Here is a 23,238-nt window from a genome sequence, read left to right as displayed (position 1 = left end):
CTGGGTTCAGATCAGTTCAGCTCTGGCCATTGTGGCCATTTTGGAAGTCAACCAGCAGGATAGAAGACCTCTCCTTCTGGCTCTACATCTCTAACTCTATCTTTCAAATAAATAAAATAAATGTTAAAAAAAAGGAAGAAGAAGTAACTACCATACTCAAATTAGAAAAACCAAAAACCTAGCTCATGACTCCTAACTGGTAAGTAAGAATTGAAACCAATACATAGCTTGACCTTTCGGCTCTCGGCAGCTATGCTGCAAAGCTTTCTTATGACCAGTGTATCTATCAAGGAATCAAGACGAGACGGGTTAACAGCCTGGGCAATGGGGTCACACTGCGTTAGCAGAATGCACAGTCATGCTCGACCTTCAGGCTGGACGTTGTATACCATAAAACAGCTGTGGACACAAAAAAAAAAAAAAAAAAAACGTAAATCCGATCGGTTCATTCCCGTTTAGAGGCCTCCAGTGGATCCTTCTACCTCAAACATGACATGAAAACTCACACTGGCCTGCGAGGCTCCCTGGGGTGTTGCCTGCCTCCCCTCTCTGGATTCAGCCCCTAGGCTCACTGTGGCCAGTCCTCAGCCTCACTGACTCCCCTTTTCCTCATGACAGCCGCCCACCCTTCACAGCACTATAAGGAGTGGTCTCTTTGGGTTATTTACCTATTTTGTTTTGCCTGTAGGAGCTTTAAGGGCAGGGATCTTGTCTGTATTGTTTACCAGAGTATCTCCCACCGAGCCCCAGGTTGCTGGTTGCATGGTATAGAGAACTCCTATGTATGTCTTGAATACTCACGAATGAATTGCCTGCTGGTTGCATTGCTGCTTTCGCTAGGTCACAGGTCAGGCATCAGAGCAAAAAGAGGCCTGCTATGTAGGGTTTGTTCCCAGAACTATAGGTGTAGCCTTCCAGAAGCATTTCAAGGCGCTCGGACTTCAGCTTTTCATCTCGTTCAGGAAAGTGCCGTCTGCAGAGCACCCTCAGCCTCTGTTGGATTCATGAACAAGGGAGCCAGTGAGGAGCCGCTGATGGTATGGCACTGCTTTTCACTGACCAGAGCTCATCTTCCCAAACCCCCTGCCAAGTCTTTTTCCATCCTTGTAGAAGACTTCAGAAATCCAGCCTTTTCATGCCCCTGCTTGGCCGCTGTTCCAGCTCCCTCTTTTGTTACTCCTAAATGCTCGCTCACTCAAGGCATTTTTGTTTTTGTTGAGTTTGAGTTAAAAGTTTTTGCATCTAATTAGCATTGGAAGAAAAGTAACAAAGATCAAATAAAAATACTTGAGGAAGTTAAAAATGTTAAAAAGTTTTGCAAAACCCTTGGCCTGTGATCCCTTGTTCTGTTATTCCGAATTCTTTCTAAAATAGTAGATGGACTCCACAATGAGATTGTCTTCACTAATTTACTCTCTCAAAGGTAGGGACAAACAACAGCTGTTTTGAAACATCATCCTTCTAAATCCCTATTATGTGGACATTTTCCTGAGTGGTAGCCCCTCTGGCCATCCTGAAGATCTGGTCCAGATAGATCCTCTAGGCAACTCAGGGAAGGGAGCTCCACACCATACCCACATGGGCAAGGCTTGAACTGTGGCTGATCTGAGTCTTGACAAAACACCTGTGATCCTCCCAGAACAAGAGAACCTGGGGGGCTTATGAGCAGCTACTAAGAGTCCATTTCCCTCTTAGCTCCCTGTTTTTCAAAGAGGCTGTCTTGAGGCAGTTTCCTGTGGGTTCTGATGAGCTTCCTGTCTCACTACCCTAAGACTACAGGTGCAGACCATTGAGAGACTTCACTGCAGCATGGCTTCAACCCCCCAGCAGCAAGATGTTCCACAATGCTTGTTGCAGTCACCTGCGCCCTTTGTTTTGCTGTCATTATTTTCTTGTATGGACAACAGCACACACCTGAGGAGCTGGCAGCTGGCCTGTCTCACGTGCATTATCTCTGTAAGTAAGAATCTTTCTAAATCCAAAAAGGGCTCATTTCTTTACAAGCTATGTCCTTCAATCTTGCCTTGTTACCAGGAATCTCACTCATTAATTAGTGATCGAACAAACAACAGATAACTACTATGCCGGAAAGCTAGAAATGAATAAAATGAAGCTCTAATTCTTTTACCATTGCCATCTCGTTAAGGAGACAGACAAGTATTTACAGCACTTAAATGAGGTGGAGTGCTGAGGCGGATGCAGGCACCCAGAGAGAGCAGTGGAGGAAGCGAAGTTTCCACATTGAGAGGAAAGCACAGACCTTCAGTTTTGATGTTGGCAAATCCCACCCACGAATGAGCTTTCCCAGACTTCTCTAACAATGATTTTGCCACTCTCAGTCTTTCAGGTCAAAAATATCTCCCTCTGCGCACTTTTCATACAGTGTTTAAAGAGTCATTTAGCTAATGAGTGCACTGCACCAGGAATCTTTGTATTGCAAGGAACTGGAAATCTAACTCTGGTAGAAGTTGGTAGCTTCTACATCAAGTTCTCCACCTCTAACTTCTTTTTTTATTTTTTAAGATTTATTTATTTATTTATTTATTTGAAAGGCAGAGTTAGAGAGAGGTCTTCCATCCACTGGTTCACTCCCTAGGTAGCTTCTACATCAAGTTCTCCACCTCTGACTTCTTTTTTTATTTTTTAAGATTTATTTATTTATTTATTTATTTATTTGAAAGGCAGAGTTAGAGAGAGGTCTTCCATCCACTGGTTCACTCCCTAGATGGCCACAATGGCTGGAGCTGTGCTGATCCAAAGCCAGGAGCCAGGAGCTTCTTTTGGGTCGCCCATGTGGGTGCAGGTGCCCAAGGACTTAAGCCATCTTCCACTGCTTTCCCAGGCCATAGCAGAAAGCTGGAAAGGAAGTGGAGCAGCCAGGACTCAAACTAGTGCCCATATTGGATGCTGGCACTGCAGGCAGCGGCTTTACCTGCTACACCACAGCGCCAGTCCCTCCCCCTTTAACTTCTAACATACCCAGACCTTTTGTATTTGGAAAGGAATGCAACATGTCCAGCTGTGGGCAATAATTTTGACTGACCTAAGCTATCTGATCATTGTTTCCCTTTGCTACATACTCATTTTGCCTCACTGACAGCTTGGAACGGCCACATTATTCAGTTTTGGTTAATGAGATGTAAGGAGAAGTGGTAATTTGTATCTTTCAAGAAATTTTTTTTTTCAGATTTATTTTATTTATTTATAAGTCAGAATTACAGAGAAAGAGGAAGAGAGAGATCTATCTGCTGGTTCACTCCCTCAATGGCTGCAATGGCCAGAGCTGAACCAGGCCGAAGCCAGGAGCCAGGAGCTTTCTCCAGGTCTCCCACATGGGGGCAGGGGGCCCAAGGATTTGGGCCATCCTCTGCTGCTTTCCTAGGCTTATTAGCAGGGAGCTGGACTGGAAGTGGAGTGTGGGGAGCAACCGAGACTAGACTAAATTACTGGAACTTGTCGCTCCCCCTCTTCATGGAGGAACGACACTAAACCCTGCCTAGGCTTCATAACTGCTCCCCACAGATCCCCCTTTCTTTTTATTTTTTGGCGTTGATACGCGCCTGTCTTCGGTGTCCCGCGGCACACACTCTGCTCTACTTGCTAGAGTTGCCACAGGTTCTTACAAGTCCTATCAATCAGGCAAACCGAATCCGGGTCCTCTCTTCGCCATGTTGTGAGGAGGTTTTTAGGCGCTGATACGTGCCTGTCTTCGGTGACCTGCAGCTCATACTCTGGTCGAGCCGCCTGCTGGTGCTTACCGCCTTACTAATCAGGCAGACCAAATCCAAGCCTTCTCATTGCCATATTGTGGGGAGGCCTATTGGTGTTGATTCGTGCCTATCTTCGGTGACCTGCAGCTCATACTCTGGTCGAGCTGCCTGCTGGTGCTTACCGCCTTACTAATCAGGCAGACCGAATCCAAGCTCTCTCATTGCTGTGTTGTGGGGAGGCCTTATTGATGTTAATTCGTGCCTGTCTTCGGTGACCTGCGGCGCATAAGCTGGTAGCCGCCCGCAGGTGCTCATCGCCTCACTAATCAGGCAGACCGAATCCAAGCCTTCTCATTGCAGGATTGTGGGGAGGCCTTTCTATTTCTCTATTTCTCTATCTCCGGGCATTCCTATTTCTCCCATTTTACTTCTGTCTGCCAACATTCCTATTTCTCTCACTTTACTTCTAAACTTCTGTTTCTCTTATCCCCGCGGCTTCCCGGCGCCCGCCCCGAGGCTGCTTCTCGGCGGCTTTCCGGCTCTGAGCCGCTTCAGCCCGCACCTCTCTCATCTGCGCGGCTTCGCACTAACCCAGCGTTCCCTATCTACTTGTGGCCCGCACGCTCTCTCTGCGCACGGCAGCCTCCGCGAGTCACACAGCCCCAGCTCACGTCTCCGCCACTAGCATTCAATCCAAGTTCCCCGGGCTAGCCTGGCGAATTCAACCCAGCTTACGTCTCCGCCCCACGATTTGGCTTCCCGTCCTTTGCTCCCCGGGCTAATCAGACGGATCCCAATCTGGCTTATGTTTCCGCTTCTGGTTTCAACTTTTCGCCCCTTATTCCCGGGCTAACTTGAGAATCTCAAAGTGGCTTTCGTATCCGCCTCGGCCTGCCCCCCGCGGCTTCAATTTCCCTAACATTTTTGTCTACCCGGTATGTTTCCCCAAGCTTTCCTCCAACAATACTCCTCCCTCATTTCTCCTGGCCTCTCCCCACAGTCCGCATCCGAGTCTGTTTGTTCTAGCTTTCACTTTCGCTTTCAACCTTAGAGATTTCTCCCAGCTTCCCCCCGTAGTCCGTATCCGAGTCTATGCCTAGGCTTTCAATAGCTTTTTCCGGCACCTTTTTCGTCTGGCTTTTCCCTAGGCTGTTTGCTAGTCTCTCTCTCCGATATTTTCCCATTTCTTCCCGTTTCTTCCCTCCTAAGTTTCCTATCCGTCCTAGGTTTCCTATCCGAGTCACGGCACCATTATGTCGCTCCCCCTCTTCGTGGAGGAACGACACTAAACCCTGCCTAGGCTTCATATCCGAGTCATGGCACCATTATGTCGCTCCCCCTCTTCGTGGAGGAACGACACTAAACCCTGCGCTGTTCTTTCGTCTGCTCGGCCCTCCCCGGGTTTGCTGCTGGTTCTTCCCGGGTTGGCTACCGACCCTTCCACCTCCGTGGAAGGGCGGTTCCCCCTGCCACATTCCCCACTTCTGTGGGGGAGCGGCACACCGCCGGCCGGCTCTCTCGGGGGCTGCACAGGTGTTCCCCTTAGATGTTCCCCTTAGATGTTCCTGGTGCATGCCGTCTCTCTCCTCCTTTATAGTCCTCCTCCGCCAATCCTAACTCAGCTGCCCACACGCCGAGTACGCTGCTCTCCTCCAATCAGGAGCAAGTCCTACAGTTTATTGGTTGAACTGGAGGCAGCTGTGTAGAAGCTGTTTTCTTCTCTCCCAGCACCATATTGTGGGAGAGCAGGTGCATAGAATAAGTCTTAATTCCAGTAACTTAGTCTAGTCCGAACTGCTCCCCACAGGAACTGCTAAGACTAACTCTATGCATCTGATCTCCCACCATATGGCACTGAGAGGGAATAAACAACTTCCACACAGCTGCCTCACCAACTCGACTAACAAGCTGCAGGAGCTGATCCTGCCCCTGATTGGAGGAGAGCAGCATGCTCAGCACGTGGGGAGAGAACACCAGGAGAGTTGGGATTGGTGGAAGAGGACTATAAAGGAGGAGAGAGACAACATGCAGGAGAAACATCTGAGGAACCCCTGAGAGAGCCGACTGGCGGTGTGCCGCTCCTCTGCGGAAGGGGGGGAAGCAGCGGGGGTGCTGCCCCTCCGTGGAGGTGCGGGAGGGAGCGGCAGCAAACCCGGGAAGGGCCAGGGAAAGAGAACAGCGCGGGGTCCGGTGTCGTTCCTCCGCGAGTGGGAGAGCGACAGTGGAGCAGCTGGGACTTGAACTGCTATACCACAACACCAGCCCTGGTTCTGCTTTTGTTTTGTTTTGTTTTGTTTTTTGACAAGCAGAGTTAGTGAGAGAGAGAGAGACAGAGAGAAAGGTCCCCCTTCCATGGATTCACCCCCCAAATGGCCGCCACAGCGGGCCTGCTGCGCTGATCCAAAGCCAGAAGCCAGGCACCTCCTCCTGGTCTCCCATGTTGGCGCAGGGTCCCAAGCACCTGGGCCATCCTCCACTGCCTTCCCGGGTCACAGCAGAGAGCTGGACTGGAAGAGGAGCAACTGGGACCAGAACCCGGCACCCATATGGGATGCCGGCGCTGCAGGTGGAGGATTAACCCAGTGAGCCATGGCACCGGCCCCTGTTTTTGTTTTTAATTAACATATAGTAAGTTTGGCCCTTTTTTCTTTTAGACATATAGTTTTGTGAGTTTGAATTACATATATGTATTTGTGAACCTACCAAAATCATGATACACAATAGTTCCATCACTCCATAAAATTCTATCAAGTGAACTTTTTTTTTTTTAAGATTTATTTATTTATTCAAAAAGCAGTTACAGAGAGGCAGAGGCAGAGAGAGAGAGGTCTTCCATCCGATGGTTCACTCCCCAAATGGCCACAATGGCCAGCGCTATGCCGATCTGAAGCCAGGAGCCAGGAGTTTCTTCTGGGTGTCCCACACAGGTACAGGGACCCAAGGACTATGGCTGTCCTTTATCCCTTTAAAGAGTTTCCCTTATCATTATTGGATGTTGAATTTTGTCAAACACTTATTCTGCTTCAAATGATATGACTATGTATTTTATTTCTCTTATTACAGATTACCTTGATTAACTTTTGGTTACTGAGCCAACCTTACAGTTCTGAGGATAAAGCCCACTTTGTCCTGGTATTTTGTTCTTTTTATAAATTGCTAGATTCAGTTTGCTAATATTTTGTTGAGAATTTTTGTGCCTATATTTATGAAGCATATTGGATCATGGTTTTCTTTTCCTGTACCATCCTTTTTTGTTTTCAAATTCTTTGCATTGTTTAGATTAAACAGTCTGTTTCTGTGCTCTGTCATTATTTATTCTGTTATCTTCATTCTTTTGTTGAGCCCATCCAATGAATAATTTATTGTCATTGTACTTTTTAGTTATAAAATTTCCATTTGGTTTTTCTTTATAGTTTCTATTTTGTTTTCTATTCTTTTCTTGGTGTCTTTCTATTCACTTACTCTTACAACCTAAGCATGGTAATAAAACTGTTTTAAAGTATTTTTCTCTTAATTTCTAATACATGTAATATGTAGGCATTAGCATAATTTGAGTTTGTTCCTTGCAAATTGAGATATCCTTAGTTCTTCCTTATGCCTACTAATTTTATATCATATTCTACATATTTTGAATACTATCATATTCTGGATTTTTTTAAATTCAAAGAATATTGATTTTGTTTGTTTATTTGTTGTTTGAGTAATTACCCTTGTTGGTGAGGCTGGAAGTTTCGTAAAGGCTGTGGTCTAATGGAAAGGTTTTCAAACATTTCCAGTACGATTTGAGTCTGTTCTGTGTGTGTGCCACCCAGTGGCCAGTCTGTAGGCGGTCGCCTACCCACTAACTTAGTCCTCAATGCCTGTGATGTGCTACTTAGGGCCAGCTGAATGTGCATACAGTTCATAGGTGACTCAGGGAATCCATGTACAACTAACTGTAGGGGATCACACTTGACCTGCATCCCCTCTGCACTTCAACACTTCCTGGTTATCTGGAGCGTCTTACCAGTCCTTCAGCTCTAAAGCTGGGGTTTTAGTTTCTCCACTGTTTTATTCACTTCTCCAAATGCATGTGCATTCTGCTCCAAGCAGCAAGAGGACACAAATAATAAAAAGCAATGGCTATTTTTTACATCATGCTCCTGGGACCAAAGCAACTCCGTTCAGAGTAAAAGGCTCCCCTTCCTCTGAGTTTAAGGTGCTTCTCCAGTTACTACTGCTGTCCCTGTACTGCTGCCATAGTATTGTCTGGAGGCTGAGGTGGATGAAAAAGGAAATGAAGAAAAAACTATATGGGATTTCTCCCAATTTTTTAAAAGATTTATTTATTTATTTGAAAGGCAGAGCTACAGAGAGAGAGAGAGAGAGAGAGAATCTTCCACCTGCTCATTCACTCCCCAAATGGTTGCAATGGCCAGGACTGGGCTCGGCTAAAGCCAGGAACTTCTTTTGAGTCTCACACGTGGGTGCAGGGACCCAAAGACTTGGGCCATCTTCTACTGCTTTCCCAGGTCATAGCAGAGAGCTGGATTGAAAGTGAAGCAGCCAGGTCTGGAACCGGCACCCATATGGGATGCCAGCACTACAAGTGGCAGCTTCACCCAATAAAACCCCAACACTGGCCTCGGTATTTCTCCCATTTTCCTTGACTCTGAGGAGTCCTCTTTCCTACTCCTTGGGCCAGAAATAGAGCACTTGTCTTGGCATTTACTATGTGCACTGCTGTGTTTCAGGCTGTGTTGGTCTAGGATAGCAGATGCTAGGGGGCAAAAGACAGTTCAATGCATTTTCAAATTCTGGACTCCTCCCCCAATCTGGTTGCTATAATTTACTCTGAAGAGTCCTCAGACAGCTACTCCATACACTCTGTTTTGCAGTTATCATTACCTTCATGGCAGTTACAGGGTACAGAAGGCTTTCTTCATCTTCCCTAGAACCAAAGCCTCTATTCTTATTATTCTTATTTTTTTTCCTCCTTCTATGTACTTTGGTTTTAAGTTGTTCTTTTGGTTTCCCCTTAACTTTTTTTTGGTGATAATCAGATAATTGACTTTGAACTTTTCCTCTTCTGATCTGTTTACAGGAATGGTACATCTTCAGTCCTGCTCACCTGTAGTTTTCTTAGCTTCTCCCTCTGCATGTGTTGCTTCACAGCTGGTGCAGCATTTCCTGGCATCATATCCAGTCACAGTAACATCTGTGGGTAGAAAGTACCAGCTCGGGCCGGCACTGTGGTGTAGTGGGTTAAGCTGTTGCCTGCAGCACTGGCATCCCAAATGGGTGCTGGTTCAAGTCCTGGCTGTTCCATTTTTGATCCAGCTCCCTGCTAATGGCCTGGGAAAGCAGTAGAGGATGGCCCAAGTGCTTGTGCTCCTGCACTCACATGGGAGACCCAGTAGAAGCTTGCGTCTCCTAGATCCTGGCTTCAGCCTGGCCCAGCTCCTGCCATTGTGGACATCTGGAGAGTGAACCAGCAGATGGAAGACCTCTCTCTCTCTCTCTCTCTCTCTCTGTCTCTCCTTCTCTGTAACTCTGCTTTTCAAATAAAATAAATAAATCTTAAAAAAAAAAAGAAAGAAAAGGAACGGTCACCTTTACTGTGTCTTATTTAGAAGAAAGCAAACTTTTCCCAGAAGCAGGCTTTACCTCATGGAGCAGTCCTTACCTCGTTTCATTATCTGGGATTAAGTGATTTGGCCAAGACCAAAAGCACTTGCAGTGCAACAGGATTCATAAGATTGCTGTAGTAGACTGTGGGGACCAACTCGGACTAGACTAAGTTACTGGAATTAAGACTTATTCTATGCATCTGCCTTCCCACAATATGGCGCTGAGAAGGGAAACAGCTTCTACACAGCTGCCTCCAGTTCAACCAATAAACTGTAGGACCTGCTCCTGATTGGAGGAGAGCAGCGTACTCGGCGTGTGGGTAGCAGAGCTGGGATTGGTGGAAGAGGACTATAAAGGAGGAGAGAGACAACATGCACGAGGAACATCTAAGAGGAGCATCTATCTGAAGGAACACCTGTGCAGCCCCCGAGAGAGCCGGCCGGCGGTGTGCTGCTCCCCTGCGGAAGTGGGGAAAGTGGCCAGGGGGAACCGCCCTTCCACGGAGGTGGAAGGGACAGCAGCCAACCCGGGAAGAACCAGCAGCAAACCTGGGGAGGGCCAAGCAGACAAAAGAACAGCGCAGAGTCCTGTGTCATTCCTCCACAAAGACGGGGAGCGACAGTAGACTAATCATTTAGAGTAGAATAGGGCAGTCAAAGTGCCAAACTGCATAGGTGACAACCTTGTTGATAGCCAATTTCATTGCTAAAAAGCAGGGTTTTTTTTTTGTTTTGTTTTGTTTTTGTTTGTTTGTTTGTTTGTTTTTTCTGACAGGCAGAGTAGACAGTGAGAGAGAGAGAGAGAGAAAGGTCTTCCTTTGCCGTTGGTTCACCCTCCAATGGCCGCCGCGGCCGGTGCGCTGCGGCCGGTGCACCACGCTGATCCGATGGCAGGAGCCAGGTACTTATCCTGGTCTCCCATGGGGTGCAGGGCCCAAGTACTTGGGCCATCCTCCACTGCACTCCCTGGCCACAGCAGAGAGCTGGCCTGGAAGAGGGGCAACCAGGACAGAATCCGGCGCCCCAACCGGGACTAGAACCTGGTGTGCTGGCGTTGCAAGGCGGAGGATTAGCCTAGTGAGCCACGGCGCCGGCCAAAAAGCAGTTTTGAAATTTATTTTTAAAGATTTATTTATCTGTTTGAAAGGCAGAGTTGAGAGAGAGAGAGAGAGAAACATCCTCCATCCGCTGGTTCACTCCTAAATGACTGCCAACAGCCAGGAGCCAGGAGCTTCTTCTGGGTCTCCCACATGGGCACAGGGGCCCAAGCACTTGGGCCATCTTCCACTGCCTTCCCAGGCCTATCAGCAGGGAGCTGGATTGGAAGTGGAGCAGCCAGGATTCAGCCAGTGCCCATATGGGATACTGGCACTGCACGCGGCAGCCCAATCTGCCATGCTACAGCACCAGCCCCTAAAAAGCAATTTTAACAGGCTAATCCACATCATGCAGCCCCACTGACGTGTCCAACATGGAGTATTCTACCTAGAATCCTGACAACTCCTTCTGCAATGGATAGACCGAAGCCAGCAAAACTGCCTAGGAAATGATAGGAGCAGATGTCTGGCTGGCTGACCGTTAGCTCTACCACCAGCACTCACTCAATACCCCATGTAAGCTGCCCCTCCATGTCACTGTGGCCTTTGAATAAACAGGACTTTTCTGTTGAAAGACACATGTCCAAAGGATGTCCCTTACTGTCTGGGTCTAATCTTAGCCGAGTTTGAATTTAGCTAAGATTAACTGGCTTGTCTTCAACAGAAAAGACTACAGAGGCTTCCCTCAGAATACTTGATTTCAATTCTGCCATGTGAGAGCCCAAGAAACTCTTTAATTGAGCAGTAATTCACAATATGTAAACCTCTGAGGCATGTAACATTCCTCTCTTTAATTACAAAAAGAAGCCTCAAAGAAGAGTATGCTTTTTAATAACTGAAAATACACAAAACCCAATATATATTCCCATTTGCTAGAGCTACAAAGCCTAATAATGATCAGAAAATTCTATAATAATATTTGCATTCATTTCTCCCCATTAGTATTTATCAGTAAAGTAGAACACAGAAATTCTACGTTTCTGGAATTGCTCTAAGCACTAGATGCGGTTGGATTTTCTGAGAATGAAATATTTACACTTTCTGAGGAAACCCAGTAGACAAAAAAGTCGTCATGAACCACTTCTTCCCCTCTCCCAATGATTTTCCCTCCATGTTGGGTAACCGTAGCACCATGGCAAACACAGTAACAACATATTTTATCAAGAATCCCGAGGGCCTGGCACTGTGGCACAGCGGGTAAAGCTGCCGCCTGCAGTGCCGGCATCCCATATGGGTGCCACTTCGAGACCCAACTGCTCTGCTTCCATTCCAGCTCTCTGCTATGGCCTGAGAAAGCAGTAGAAGATGGCCCAAGTCCTTGGGCCCCTGTACCAGTATGGGAGACCCGGAAGGAGCTCCTGGCTCCTGGGTTCAGATCGGCTCAGCTCCAGCCGTTGCGGCCAATTGGGGTGTGAACCAGTGGAAAGACTTGTCTTTCTCTGCCTATCCTTCTGTGTGTAACTCTTTCAAATAAATAAATAAATAATTTTAAAATAACCTCTGGAAAAGAGGACATAATATTGTTTACTGTCAGAATAATTTTAGTAACATATGAGTAACTATTTTTCAAGATAATCTGATTGAACTATGGTGAAACTCTTAGCTACTCACATCCTATAGATATACTAAGAATTTTGCCTTAAAAGTTATAAACCATAATGATTATGTTCAACAACTGTTTGTAAGGGACTGTGGTGGACTCTAACTTTAGTATCTCTTCATTTACACAACAACATCAGAATAATCTAGGGTCTCATTTTGCAACAGCATGTCTAGAAAATCTTACTAAAAATGCTTAAGACCCTGAAAAGACTGTTTTGTGATGCCTGGAACATATTCACAGCTGATTTATGACAGAAACGAGAATGTGAAGAACACGGAGGTATAGTCATTAGTGGTTAAGGACTTCGTTTTCCAGGTGTGCTGTAGTGCACTTCTCAATTACACACTGCACTTGCCAATGTTACATTAGTCTTGTTTGAATGGTCTTGTTCATTTCCCTCTTTTATGTTATGATAATCATCAACTTTACACAAATGCCTCCAGAATAGCTCTGTTTATTATGAAAACATTCCTTATGTGTAGGTCCCTTCTTAAATACATGTAGAAAATCCTTAATGTTTCTATTATTTCTAAACTACATTGTAAAGATTTTTTCCAACATAGGAAATTACTTAGTGTCATGAGCAGTCCGTAGGCTTCTTGTGAGCTTTCATGAAAGTCCCTTTATTCAACAGCCTCCTAACAATGACTCTGGACATTCAGCCTTGGTCCTGGGATACACATTCTTTTGGACTCCTCATCCCACTCTTCATATTTTGAATCTGGTAACGAGCCAAATGGGAATTTTTTTTAAGTACTTAAATGTTTAGTCTTTATAATTCTAGTGCTCAAGTTATAAAATGGGAGTTATCTGTTTTTATACTAACACATATTTCTTTTCACTAGGGAAAAACATACTTGTCTAAAAAGGAATATACTAGTTCTTTATTTGTGTTAACGATGAAGAGTAGAATGTCTGAGAATGTCAGGGATGCTTACGGATAGGAATTTGCATTAAGCTTTCATGTGAATTGACACTGCACTGATAAGCAGAAGGGCAAATACTGCTGACAAGAACTAGTCTACATTTTTCTCCTCTAGCTTTTATAGCTCTTGAAAGGAAACCGGTGTCCACTAAAACCCAAGGATTGCCAGTGCCTTCTGTCTTCTCTAATTCTGAGAAAACTCAAAGTAAATGCTTTGATTCCCTCATGATATTGATGAGGCTTTTTCTCTAGTGTGTCGTTTCCTGTGTCTGAAAAGATTTGAGCTCTGACTGAAGACTTTCCCACATTCATCACACTTGTGTTGCTTTTTTCGAGAGGGGTTTCCTTGTCTTCTTTCAAACCTGCCATTTTGTTCACAGGTTTCTCCACATGTAAAACTCTTGGAGGCATTCACATGAAGGGCGTTAGAAACATCACAGCACAGTTCTATGCCTGAAGGAGTCTTTTGCCTGGAAGCCGTTTTCACATTTATAGTTTTGGTGTCTTCATCTGAAATAATAAATAAAAAAGCAAATGTCATCAGTTCTCTGTTCAGAAAAAAAGGGAAGTAGATGATTCAATTGAAATATCTATGGATTAATTACTAGTTTACTGTTTGTAAAGCAGCACAATGCGGAAGATGGGGAAGGTAAGACAAAACTGGAGGTGACCACAAGGCAAGGAGAAAGGTCTCTACACTAAGGCTGTCATCAACTAGAAGATGCAAAGCTCTACAGAGAAGGCAGAATGGTGAGTAAGGGTAGTAAGAAGTCAGAGACTGAGGATGCCTGGAAGAAAAGAAAGGCCTAAACGATTAGGAATTACTGCAAATGCAGAGAAGCAGCTAGAATGACAGGAATCACACGTGGCAGCAGGAATCATAAAGATTTAGTACAAGAGTACCAACAGACAAAGCAAAAACTTTATTACAAATGAATCAAAAACTAAGCAAACTGAAAAAAACTAAGGGATCAAAAAAGAATACCAACAGGCCGGCGCCGCGGCTCACTAGACTAATCCTCCGCCTTGCGGCGCCGGCACACCGGGTTCTAGTCCCGGTTGGGGCGCCGGATTCTGTCCCGGTTGCCCCTCTTCCAGGCCAGCTCTCTGCTGTGGCCAGGGAGTGCAGTGGAGGTTGGCCCAAGTGCTTGGGCCCTGCACCCCATGGGAAACCAGGATAAGTACCTGGCTCCTGCCGTCGGATCAGCGCAGTGCGCCGGCCGCAGCACGCCAGCCGTGGCGGCCATTGGAGGGTGAACCAACAGCAAAGGAAGACCTTTCTATCTGTCTCTCTCTCACACTGTCCACTCTGCCTGTCAAAAAAAAAAAAAAAAAAAAAAAAGAATACCAACAATGAGGTCAGAAAATGTAAGTGAGGCAAAACAAAGGATTACATACTAGGATGACCAGAATCTCAAAAGATCAAGGTAAGGGTGGGCCTTGTGGCACAGGTTAAGCTGCCACTTGCAATGCTGGCATCCCATATTGGAACACTGGTTCAAGTCCCAATTGTGCTGCTTCTGATCCAACTCCCTACTAATGTGCCAGGGAAGGTAGCAAAAAATGGTCCAAGTGCTTGCTTGGGCCCCCGCCACCCACATAGCAAACCTAGATGAAGTTCCTGGCTCCTGGCTTGAGCCTGGCCCAGACCTGGCTGTTGTAACCATTTGGGGAATAAACCAGCAAAAGGAAGATAACTCTTTCCAACTTTCTCTCTCTTGCCCCTCTATCTCTGACACTCTGCTTTTCAAACAAATAAATGTATCTTTAAAAAAAAAAAAAAAAGATCAAGGGTAGCTAGGAAAAACCTCTACTCCTGTAGATATCTTATAGTAATGGTTGAATGGCTAAACTTACTGTATTATTTTGTATTGCATTTATGTCTATGAAAAAGTGCACATGGTTGCTTAGGGGTTGCACACAGAATGCACACAAATCTGGCTCAACCCATTGGGCCTTCTGATGCAGGGCACTTGAAGCTCCAGCAGAGCTGCAAACTCAGATGGAAATATAGAACTTAATTTGAATGTATTCACCTAATAAATCACTTCAGTATTCCTCATGGTGTCATTTTAATTTTTTTAAAGATTTTATTTATTTATTTGAGAGGTAGAGTTACAGACAGTGAGAGGAAGAGACAGAGAGAAAGGTCTTCCTTCCACTGGTTCACTCCCCAAGTGGCCACAACGGCGGGAGCTACACTGATCTGAAGCCAGGAGCCAGGTGCTTCTTCCTGGTCTCCCATGTGGGTGCAGGGTCCCAAGGACTTGAGCCATCTTCTACTGCTATCCCAGGCCAAAGCAGAGAGCTGGATTGGAAGATGAGCAGCTGGGACTAGAACTGGCGTCCATATGGGATGCCGGCACCGCAGGCGGAGGATTAACCTACTGCACCACAGCGCTGGCCCCAGTGGTGTTATTTTAAGCAAAGCTACGTTTAAAATGAGTTTGTTAAAGCTCAGCAGTTTTGGACATCGTTGAGGACATGACTTGGCTGGGGCTGACTGTGACTACTGGGATACCTATATATCTAAAGTAACTGCAGAAATCAGACCGAAGGAACGCATAAAGGGACTGATCATAAGTGATCCTGTGTGCCTCTCAAGGCATAGCCAAAAAGATGACATGAGAAGAAAAGTTAGTGACTAAGTGTGACACTAAGAAAACTGAGGTTTTTTTTTAAGATTTTATATATTTACTTGAAAGGCAGAGTTCAGAGAGCAAGAAGGAGAGAAAAAGAAATCTTCCATCTATTAGTTCACTCCCCAGATGGGTTGGGGCTAGGTCAGGCAGAACCCAGGATCCAGGAGTTCCTTCTGGGTCTCCCATGTGGTTGCAGGGGTCCAAGGACTTGGGCCATCCTCCGCTGTTTTCCCAAGTGCATTAGCAGGAAGCTGGATTAGAAGTGGAGCAGCAAGAACTCAAACTGGCACCCTTATGGGATGCTGGCGCTGTAGACAGAGGCTAAACCCATTATAATTAAAAAAAAAAAGTCTTTATAATTTAAAATGGGCCTAAAAACAGTTACCACACAATGAATTAAAATTATTTCTTAATTTGTTCATAAATGTGGCATACTCCTGTATTACTACCAGTTTTTTTTTTTTTTTTAATTTGACAGGTAGAGTTATAGACAGTGAGAGAGAGAGACAGAGAGAAAGGTCTTCCCTCCGCTGGTTCACTCCCCAAATGGCCACTACGGCCGGTGCTGCACCGATCTGAAGCCAGGAGCCAGGTGCTTCTTTCCGGTCTCCCACGCGGGCACAGGGGCCCAAGCACTTGGGCCATCCTCCACTGCTCCCCCAGGCCACGGCAGAGAGCTGGACTGGAAGAGGAGCAACTGGGATTAGAACCCAGTGCCCATATGGGATGCTGGCACCGTAGGCTGAAGATTAATCAAGTGTGCCACGGCGCCAGCCCCAATCACTACCGGTTTAAACAGAAACCATTTTATAAATGGTAAGGATTCTGTTTCATTTTTTAAAAATATTTTATTTGAAAGGGGGAGAGAGAGAGAGCTCTGATTGGCTGGTCCATTTCCCAAATGCCTGCGATGGCCAGGGCTGGACCAGGCTGAGCTGAAGCTGAGAGCTGGAAATACACTCCACATCTCCCACATGGATGGCAAGAACTCAGTTACTGGAGCCATCACCACTGCCTGCCAGGGTCATTATGAGTAGGAACCTAGAGTCAAAAGCCAACATTAGAAACCAAACTCAAGTACTCCAATGGCAAATGGTAGGCATCTTAACCTCTAGGCAAAATGCTTGCTACTCAAATTCATTTTAAACATTTTAAAAAATTTATTTGAAAGGCAGAAAGACATACAGTGTGAGACAAAGAGCTTAACATCCACTGGTTCACTCCCCAAATGCCTGCAACAGCCCAGACTGAGCAAGGCTGGAGCACGGGTCTTGGAACTCAATCCAGATCTCCCCTAAAGGTGGCCATGACCCAAATACTTGAGCCATCACTGCTACCTTCCAGGGTGCACATTACCAGGTTTCTGGAATCAGAAGTGGAGCTGGCACTTCAGCCTCGGTATTCCTACATGAATGTGGGCATTCCAAGTGGCAACTTAACCACTGGACCAAATGTCTGCCGCCTAAAACACGTTTTTTGATAGCTCATATTCCAAAGTGACCCAGTGTTTAGTCACTATTATCAAAATCCTGGCAACAGTCAGAACTTGATGAGCACTGAGCCAGAGGTCAGCTACAGAACCTTTCAGTACCATAGAAACAGTTTTGTAGCTTTGAAAACTGATTATCCTATCACACAGTTCTGGTTCTATCTGCCTCGTGTTACAAGATCCTGGGGCCTTTGGCTTTCTGTTTCAAATATCCCTGTACCTTTTAAAAACAACTGGAAAGGACTCTGTGAGGATATCTGCAGGTGGACCATGGTTCTTGCCAACACCAACACTCCAGCACCAGACTTTAAGGCTGACCGCTTCTGTAGTCACGACCACACCCAGGCTGTAAGCTGGGATGGTTCCCTTCCACCCCTGATGCAGTGTGAAAACACTTCCACTTTTCTCTTATGTATTTCTAGAGGAGAGGTGTTAAGTTAGGCACTTGTCAAATAAGAATAAAAATGTTTTCTAAAAGGGGCCGGCGCTGTGGCACAGCGGGTAAAGCTGCCGCCTGCAGTGCCGGCATCCCATATGGGTGCCACTTCGAGACCCGGCTGCTCTGCTTCCATTCCAGCTCTCTGCTATGGCCTGGGAAAGCAGTAGAAGATGGCCCAAGTCTTGGGCCCCTGCACCAGCGTGGGAGACTCAGAAGAAGCTCCTGGCTCCTGATTTCGGATTGGCGCAGCTCCGGCCATTGCGGCCACATGGGGAGTGAACCAGCGAATGGAAGACCTCTCTCTCTCTCTCTCTCTCTCTCTCTCCTCTCTGTAACTCTTCCAAATAAATAAATCTAAAAAATATTTTCTAAGTATCAATTTCTGTATTTTCTTTGCTTATATGTTTCCTACAGCTTCTTATCAACATTCCCTTGGAAAAATCTAACCTTGTTTAGGTAATTAGCCAGGCCTGAAACACGGAATTGGCGATAGAGCTTCCCAAGTGGGGTTTCCCTGTTCATCTCTGGCTCCCATTTTATCCTTAATGATCATCTAGAATGAGTGTCTCAAACGTCACCTTACCAGAAAGGCCTTCTCTACAACTCCACACAATGAGACCCTGTCCATACCCTCTTATTCTTTTTTTTTTTTTTTTCCCTAGAACATATTTCCTAGGATCTGCAATAGAAAGATGGCTATGCCAGCCATTGTGGAGTGCTTTTGTAAAAACTGAGATAGCAACAGAGGCCAATTTAAGGTGTGAAGGAGTAGAAATCCATATTGAAAGCACATGAAAAAGCAGTTGTTTCAGCAACAAAACAGGTAATTTTGCTACTAGGTCCCACCAGTAACTGAACAGGCAGTTACATGGGAAATGACACAATGCAGACTACACGTGGAGTCCCACAGCCAGCCTCAGGGGCTACTGCATGAGGTAGGAATGAGGCCGAGTTGGAGGCCCCACGGGTGAGACTGCCCACTCCTGCTTCACTATAGGTGTATTTCTATCTGTTTTATGTACTGGAACTCCACATAAAACTTCACTGGAGAAAAAGGTTTGAAAACCCTGATGGGGATGATGTCAAGAATTAAAAAATATAAGAATTTATATAAAAGAAACACAAAATTCTGAATGTTCCTCTAGTGGGACAAATAACAGTGGAAGTTCCCGCAGTAAGGGGGAGGCAAGAGGGGAGACTGACGCCTTACATAAAGCAGTGGGATGTCTGTGGTAGGCTGAGGCCCCCTGCACCTCCCGTAGGAACTGAATCCGGCCCCCTCACCATTCTGCCTTAAGGAATGCAGTTCCCCGGATGCCCACTGGAGCTGCTGCTTCACAGGCTTGAGCTCGCTACTTGGTAACTCCTGAGGGATTTCCCAAGGCACTAGCTTCTCGGCAATCAAGTCCGTCCTTTGTCCAACAAGGAAGACCTGCAAATGGGTACACCCAAGGCTGAGGAAGAGAACATTAGGATGAAATAACAAAGGAGAAACTACAGAAAATATCCTGGACACAGGAAACAGAAGGATGAGAGTAGAGCCCCATTCTGTTTCCTGGGACACCGAGAAGGACATTCCTCAGCCCACACCCCAAGCCATGCTAAGTGGGAATACAATTTGGTGAGCCCCACCCTTGATGGTACCACCGTGCTTCTGACTCTGCCTGGTCATTCGTCCCCCACAGACGCCTTCTTACCTGGTCAGTCTGCCTGCCAAACTCTCTCTGCACATCCTCCAGCACAGTCACGGCCTCCTCTCCATTGGCTGGCTGATGCGCTCGCACCCAGGCCTGCAGCTCCTCAGGCAGGATGGCCAGGAACTGCTGCAGCACCAGCAGCTCCAGGATCTGCTCCTTGGAGTGCACCTCCGGCCTCAGCCACTGACAGCACAGCTCCCGGAGCCTGCTCAGAGCCTCCCGGGGGCCAGGTGAATCCTGGTAGCCGAACTGCCTGAACTGCTGGCGGAAGGTATCTGGGCTGTAGCCACGGCCGCAGAGAAGACTAGAGTCCGGATCACAGGCCCGCTCTTCCTCTTCCATTTTCACCACCAGAATCCCATCAGGCTCTTCTGAAGTTTGTGGAGGGAGCACTGATGACTCTGAATTTTGCAGACATTCTGACGGGCAATAGCATAAGACTGCTAACCTTTAATCCTCAAGAAGGTGGAGCTCTCCTTACAGATACTCGTTAAAAAACATGATTAAAGAAACAAGTGGAAATAAGGTAAAGGACAAATGCTTCTAGGAACAAAACAACTAAGAACAGAAATAGAAGACGGCAGAGAAAGTACTGACATTAATACTAACGTACACCATGCTTTCAAAGAATACCTTTCTCTAAGAGAACCAAAGAGCTAAGGCTCATTTGTTCACATGCATGAATAATTTCCAATTTATTTTGAAGACCATGCCCATGAGACTGACTAAATATTACAGCAAGAGATCAGCCAGGACTGCACAGAAGCTCTCAGAGAATAGAAATAAGGGAAGCCTGAGAAAAGCCATGACTAAGGAGCAGGTTCAAAGAACCGATTAGTTTTATCTAGTCTGCTACAAAGGGCTTGAAGAAATATTCTCACGAGACAAGTATTTTTGTGAGGCATTTTTTTTCAACTTTCACTAATTGTTAAAATTGTATCATCTGGAAAGTAAAGGAATCATTCAAAAGAAAAAGCAAGTGCAGTTTCTCCATCTTAATGATTCCTATTTTTTCACTTCCTTCTACTTCCTATCTGTAACAACTATACTTGAATCATTTACTTAACATCTCTGTATTGTAGAATATTGGGGTGTTTTAATTTTCATGTTACAATAGTGCTAGAAGGTATTTCCATGACTAGCATTATTTTTCCCCTTTCAATTTTTTTCCTTCAAGCACGTCCTAAGGTCTGTGCTGAGGTCAAAAGAGAGTGGCAAGTTCTATCTTGCTATATGTTATCAAAAAAAAAAATCGCTAAAAAGGGGGGGCTGGTCTTGTGACACAGCAGGTTAAACTGCTGCCTGCGATGCTAGCATCCAATATGAGCACCACTTTGAGTCCCGGCTGCTCCACCTCTCAGCACTGGGAAAACAGAAGATGGCTCCAGGGCTTGGGCCCCTGCCACCCCTGGGGAAACTCTGATGGAGTTCCAGGCTCCTGGCTTGGGCCTGGCCAAGCCCAGCTGTTCCAGTCATTTAGGGAGTGAACCAGCAAACAGAAGATACCTCCCCCCCGCGATCTGTAACTCTACCTACACACACATCTATGTATGTATATATATTTTTTATACATATATATATTTTAAATCATAAAAAATATGAACTCACAATGCTACCAGTAATTCCCAGTAATGTGTCAGGGCACTGAGCTATCCACATATTAGCTTGTTAGTGCTTCCCGCTAACCACTTATCGTAGCACCATTTAATATATGTATCACCAGTAACTACAGTAATCAAACTTGTAAAATTGGGCCATGGTGTGTGATATGTCTGTACATGTTCAGAAAATATTAACTAATCTTAAATGTGTCCCCATTTTCCCTATTTATGTAGCTTGCCATCTGATAGTTGCTGTATTCACCACTCACTGTTCTAGGCATTGAAGACACAGGGTGACCAGGATAAAGTGTGTGCTGCATATAACTCCTGTTATCAAGTAAGTGACACAACCTTAGCCAGTGATGAGCTACGCTGTAAACAGCAGCAGATACATATAGAATTTGCTTTGCGCCAAGCACTAAACACATTAATATGAATAAACAGAAGCCTATCTAAATCCTCATACAAGCCCCAGGCGGTTATTTTTATCCCCAGGTTTGGATGAGGAACCTGTCACAGCACAGCGGTTATGGTGGCCAAGAACAAAGCGGCCATGGCTGGGTCTGCATCCAGGCTGCCGCAGTTACCCATCTTGGACAAGAGGCCAAGGGCAGGAGAGGCCCCTCGGGGCGACCCCTGCTCAGCGACGCAGGGCAGCCCAATATACCCGCACAGAACAGAGGCTGGGGGCGGACCCTAGAGGCTGGAAGTTCTGTTGCGGTCACAAGCCTGGAGCCCCCGGGACCCCTAAGGGGCAAGTGAGGGCCCCCACGGCTAAAGCAGTGTCGCCTGGCACCAGCAGCACAACCTGTGCCCACAAAGCCCTCGGCTCTGAACGCGAGGCGAGCAGAGGCGAGTGTAGACGCCCCGCACGGCCGCCTGAAGCGAACCCGGTTCCCGGCAGGGGGCTTTGCGGAGAGGCGCGGCGCTCTCTTCAACTCGCCTTCCTCCCACCGGCCGGCTCCGGAAGGGCCTCCACGCCTCCCCGACCCCTGCGGGCCAGCAGCGGCCTCGGCGAGCCGGCGGGGCGTGGGGCGGGGACGGGCCTCGGGGGCGAGACGAGCGGGAAGCCGAGGGGAGCGGGCGAGCAGAGGGGTGGGGAGGGGGTGCGTGCACAGGAGCGGGGCGCCGAGGCCCGCGCCCGGCCCCAGGACCCCCGGCCCACCCCCGACAGACCGTGGCTTCCGCCGGCGGCCTAGGGGCCCTGACAAGACCTCGGCTCTCACCTCCGGGCCAGCAAGGACGACCCAACGCAGTCGGTAGAAAGCCAACGGCCTGCAGCTGCTTCCGGTCCTGGCGGCCGAGGGGGGCCGGGGCGCGGTTGCCATGGAGACTCTCCGCGGCGGAAGGCGGGGGATGGCGGACAGCCCCTGCAGGTGGGCCCCAGCGACTTGGTGTCCGGGTTCAAGCTAGCCAGCCATGGTACTTTTCTTTATTTCTTTTTTTTTTTTAAGATTTATTTATTTATTTGAAAGTCAGACAAACACAGCGAAAGAAGGAGAGGCAGAGAGAGAGAGAGAGGTCTTCCCTCCGATGGTTCACTCCCCAATTGGCCAATCCGAAGCCAGGAGCCAGGAGCTTCCTCCGGGGCTCCCACGTGGGTGCAGGGGCCCAGGGACTTGAACCATCTTCTGCTGCTTTCCCAGGGCCATAGCAGAGAGCTGGATCGGAAGTGGAGCAGCTGGGACTTGAACCAGCATTTATATGGAATGCCAGCACTGCAGGAGGCGGCTCTACCGGCTACACATAGTGCCAGCCCCTATGCCGTAGTACTTTTCAAAGCGCTTTTACTCACAACATTGCGTTAATTCTCTTCACCCTGTAAAGTTATTCCATTTCACAGAAGAAAAAATATCTGTGACTTGCCCAAGATCTCAGAGGGTTTGTTCTGTGTTCTGGGCACGGCTTGTTCGGATCCCAGGGTGCTACTGAAGGCTGTAAGGCGCCAAGTATTGACGTTTTAAGGAATGTTTGACGTCCTCCAATCCCGTGTTTTCCCACCGGGCCCTTAAAAAGGTGAGAACCTGCTCACACGTGGATTTTTATACTTTTATTTCCTCAGATAATTTTTATTTACTTGAAAGGCAAACAGAGAAACAAGGAGTGGTCTTCCATCTGCGAGTTCACTAGCCAAATGCCTGCTGAACCAGTCCTAAACCAGGAGAAGAGACCCCCCACATGGGTGCAGGGGCCCAATGACTTGGGTCGTCTTCCACTGCTTTCTCAGGCGCACTTGTAGGAAGCTGGACAAGAAGCAGAGCTGCTGGGATTCAAACTCACACTCCAATATGCTGGAGAGGACTCTGCTGATGTTTTATTTGACGTGTTTTAAAACTGAATTAATTCTCGCCATGTCGATTTTGGTTTCATACTTAAATGTATAAATTTGTTCTGGCCTAGTGGTTCAGACTCCATTTGGGATGCCC

General features: G+C 46.8%; 1 protein-coding gene and 1 long non-coding RNA gene across 4 annotated transcripts; one reads left to right on the top strand and one right to left on the bottom strand.

Moving 5' to 3' along the window:
- Positions 1-516: 516 nt before the first annotated feature.
- Positions 517-13,328, top strand: LOC149123747 (uncharacterized). 2 transcript variants are annotated; one of them, XR_016214591.1, is made up of 4 exons: positions 517-1,037; positions 1,773-1,956; positions 6,774-6,842; positions 8,794-13,328. It is a non-coding gene; the product is annotated as an uncharacterized LOC149123747 (long non-coding RNA). The 2 variants fall into 2 exon arrangements; XR_016214590.1 differs by having other exon boundaries at positions 522-1,037; positions 6,774-13,328.
- On the bottom strand, positions 12,458-23,131 carry ZNF396 (zinc finger protein 396). 2 transcript variants are annotated; one of them, XM_089305811.1, is made up of 4 exons: positions 22,039-23,131; positions 19,212-19,630; positions 18,799-18,946; positions 12,458-13,454 (listed from the first exon to the last, which is right to left on the bottom strand). In XM_089305811.1, exons 2-4 carry the CDS (start codon positions 19,551-19,553, stop codon positions 13,168-13,170), a joined length of 777 nt encoding a protein of 258 aa, XP_089161937.1. In that variant the 5' UTR covers positions 19,554-19,630; positions 22,039-23,131; the 3' UTR covers positions 12,458-13,167. The 2 variants fall into 2 exon arrangements, 1 of the variants encoding a protein (XP_089161937.1); XR_016214587.1 differs by lacking the exon at positions 22,039-23,131 and having other exon boundaries at positions 18,799-18,968; positions 19,212-22,032.
- Positions 23,132-23,238: the final 107 nt, after the last annotated feature.

The sequence above is a fragment of the Oryctolagus cuniculus genome, chromosome 10 (genome assembly GCF_051225735.1).
Source record: "Oryctolagus cuniculus isolate XC-2025 breed Fujian yellow rabbit chromosome 10, ASM5122573v1, whole genome shotgun sequence".
NCBI classification, from domain to species: domain Eukaryota; kingdom Metazoa; phylum Chordata; class Mammalia; order Lagomorpha; family Leporidae; genus Oryctolagus; species Oryctolagus cuniculus.
This window is presented reverse-complemented; position numbering and strand designations above follow the sequence as displayed.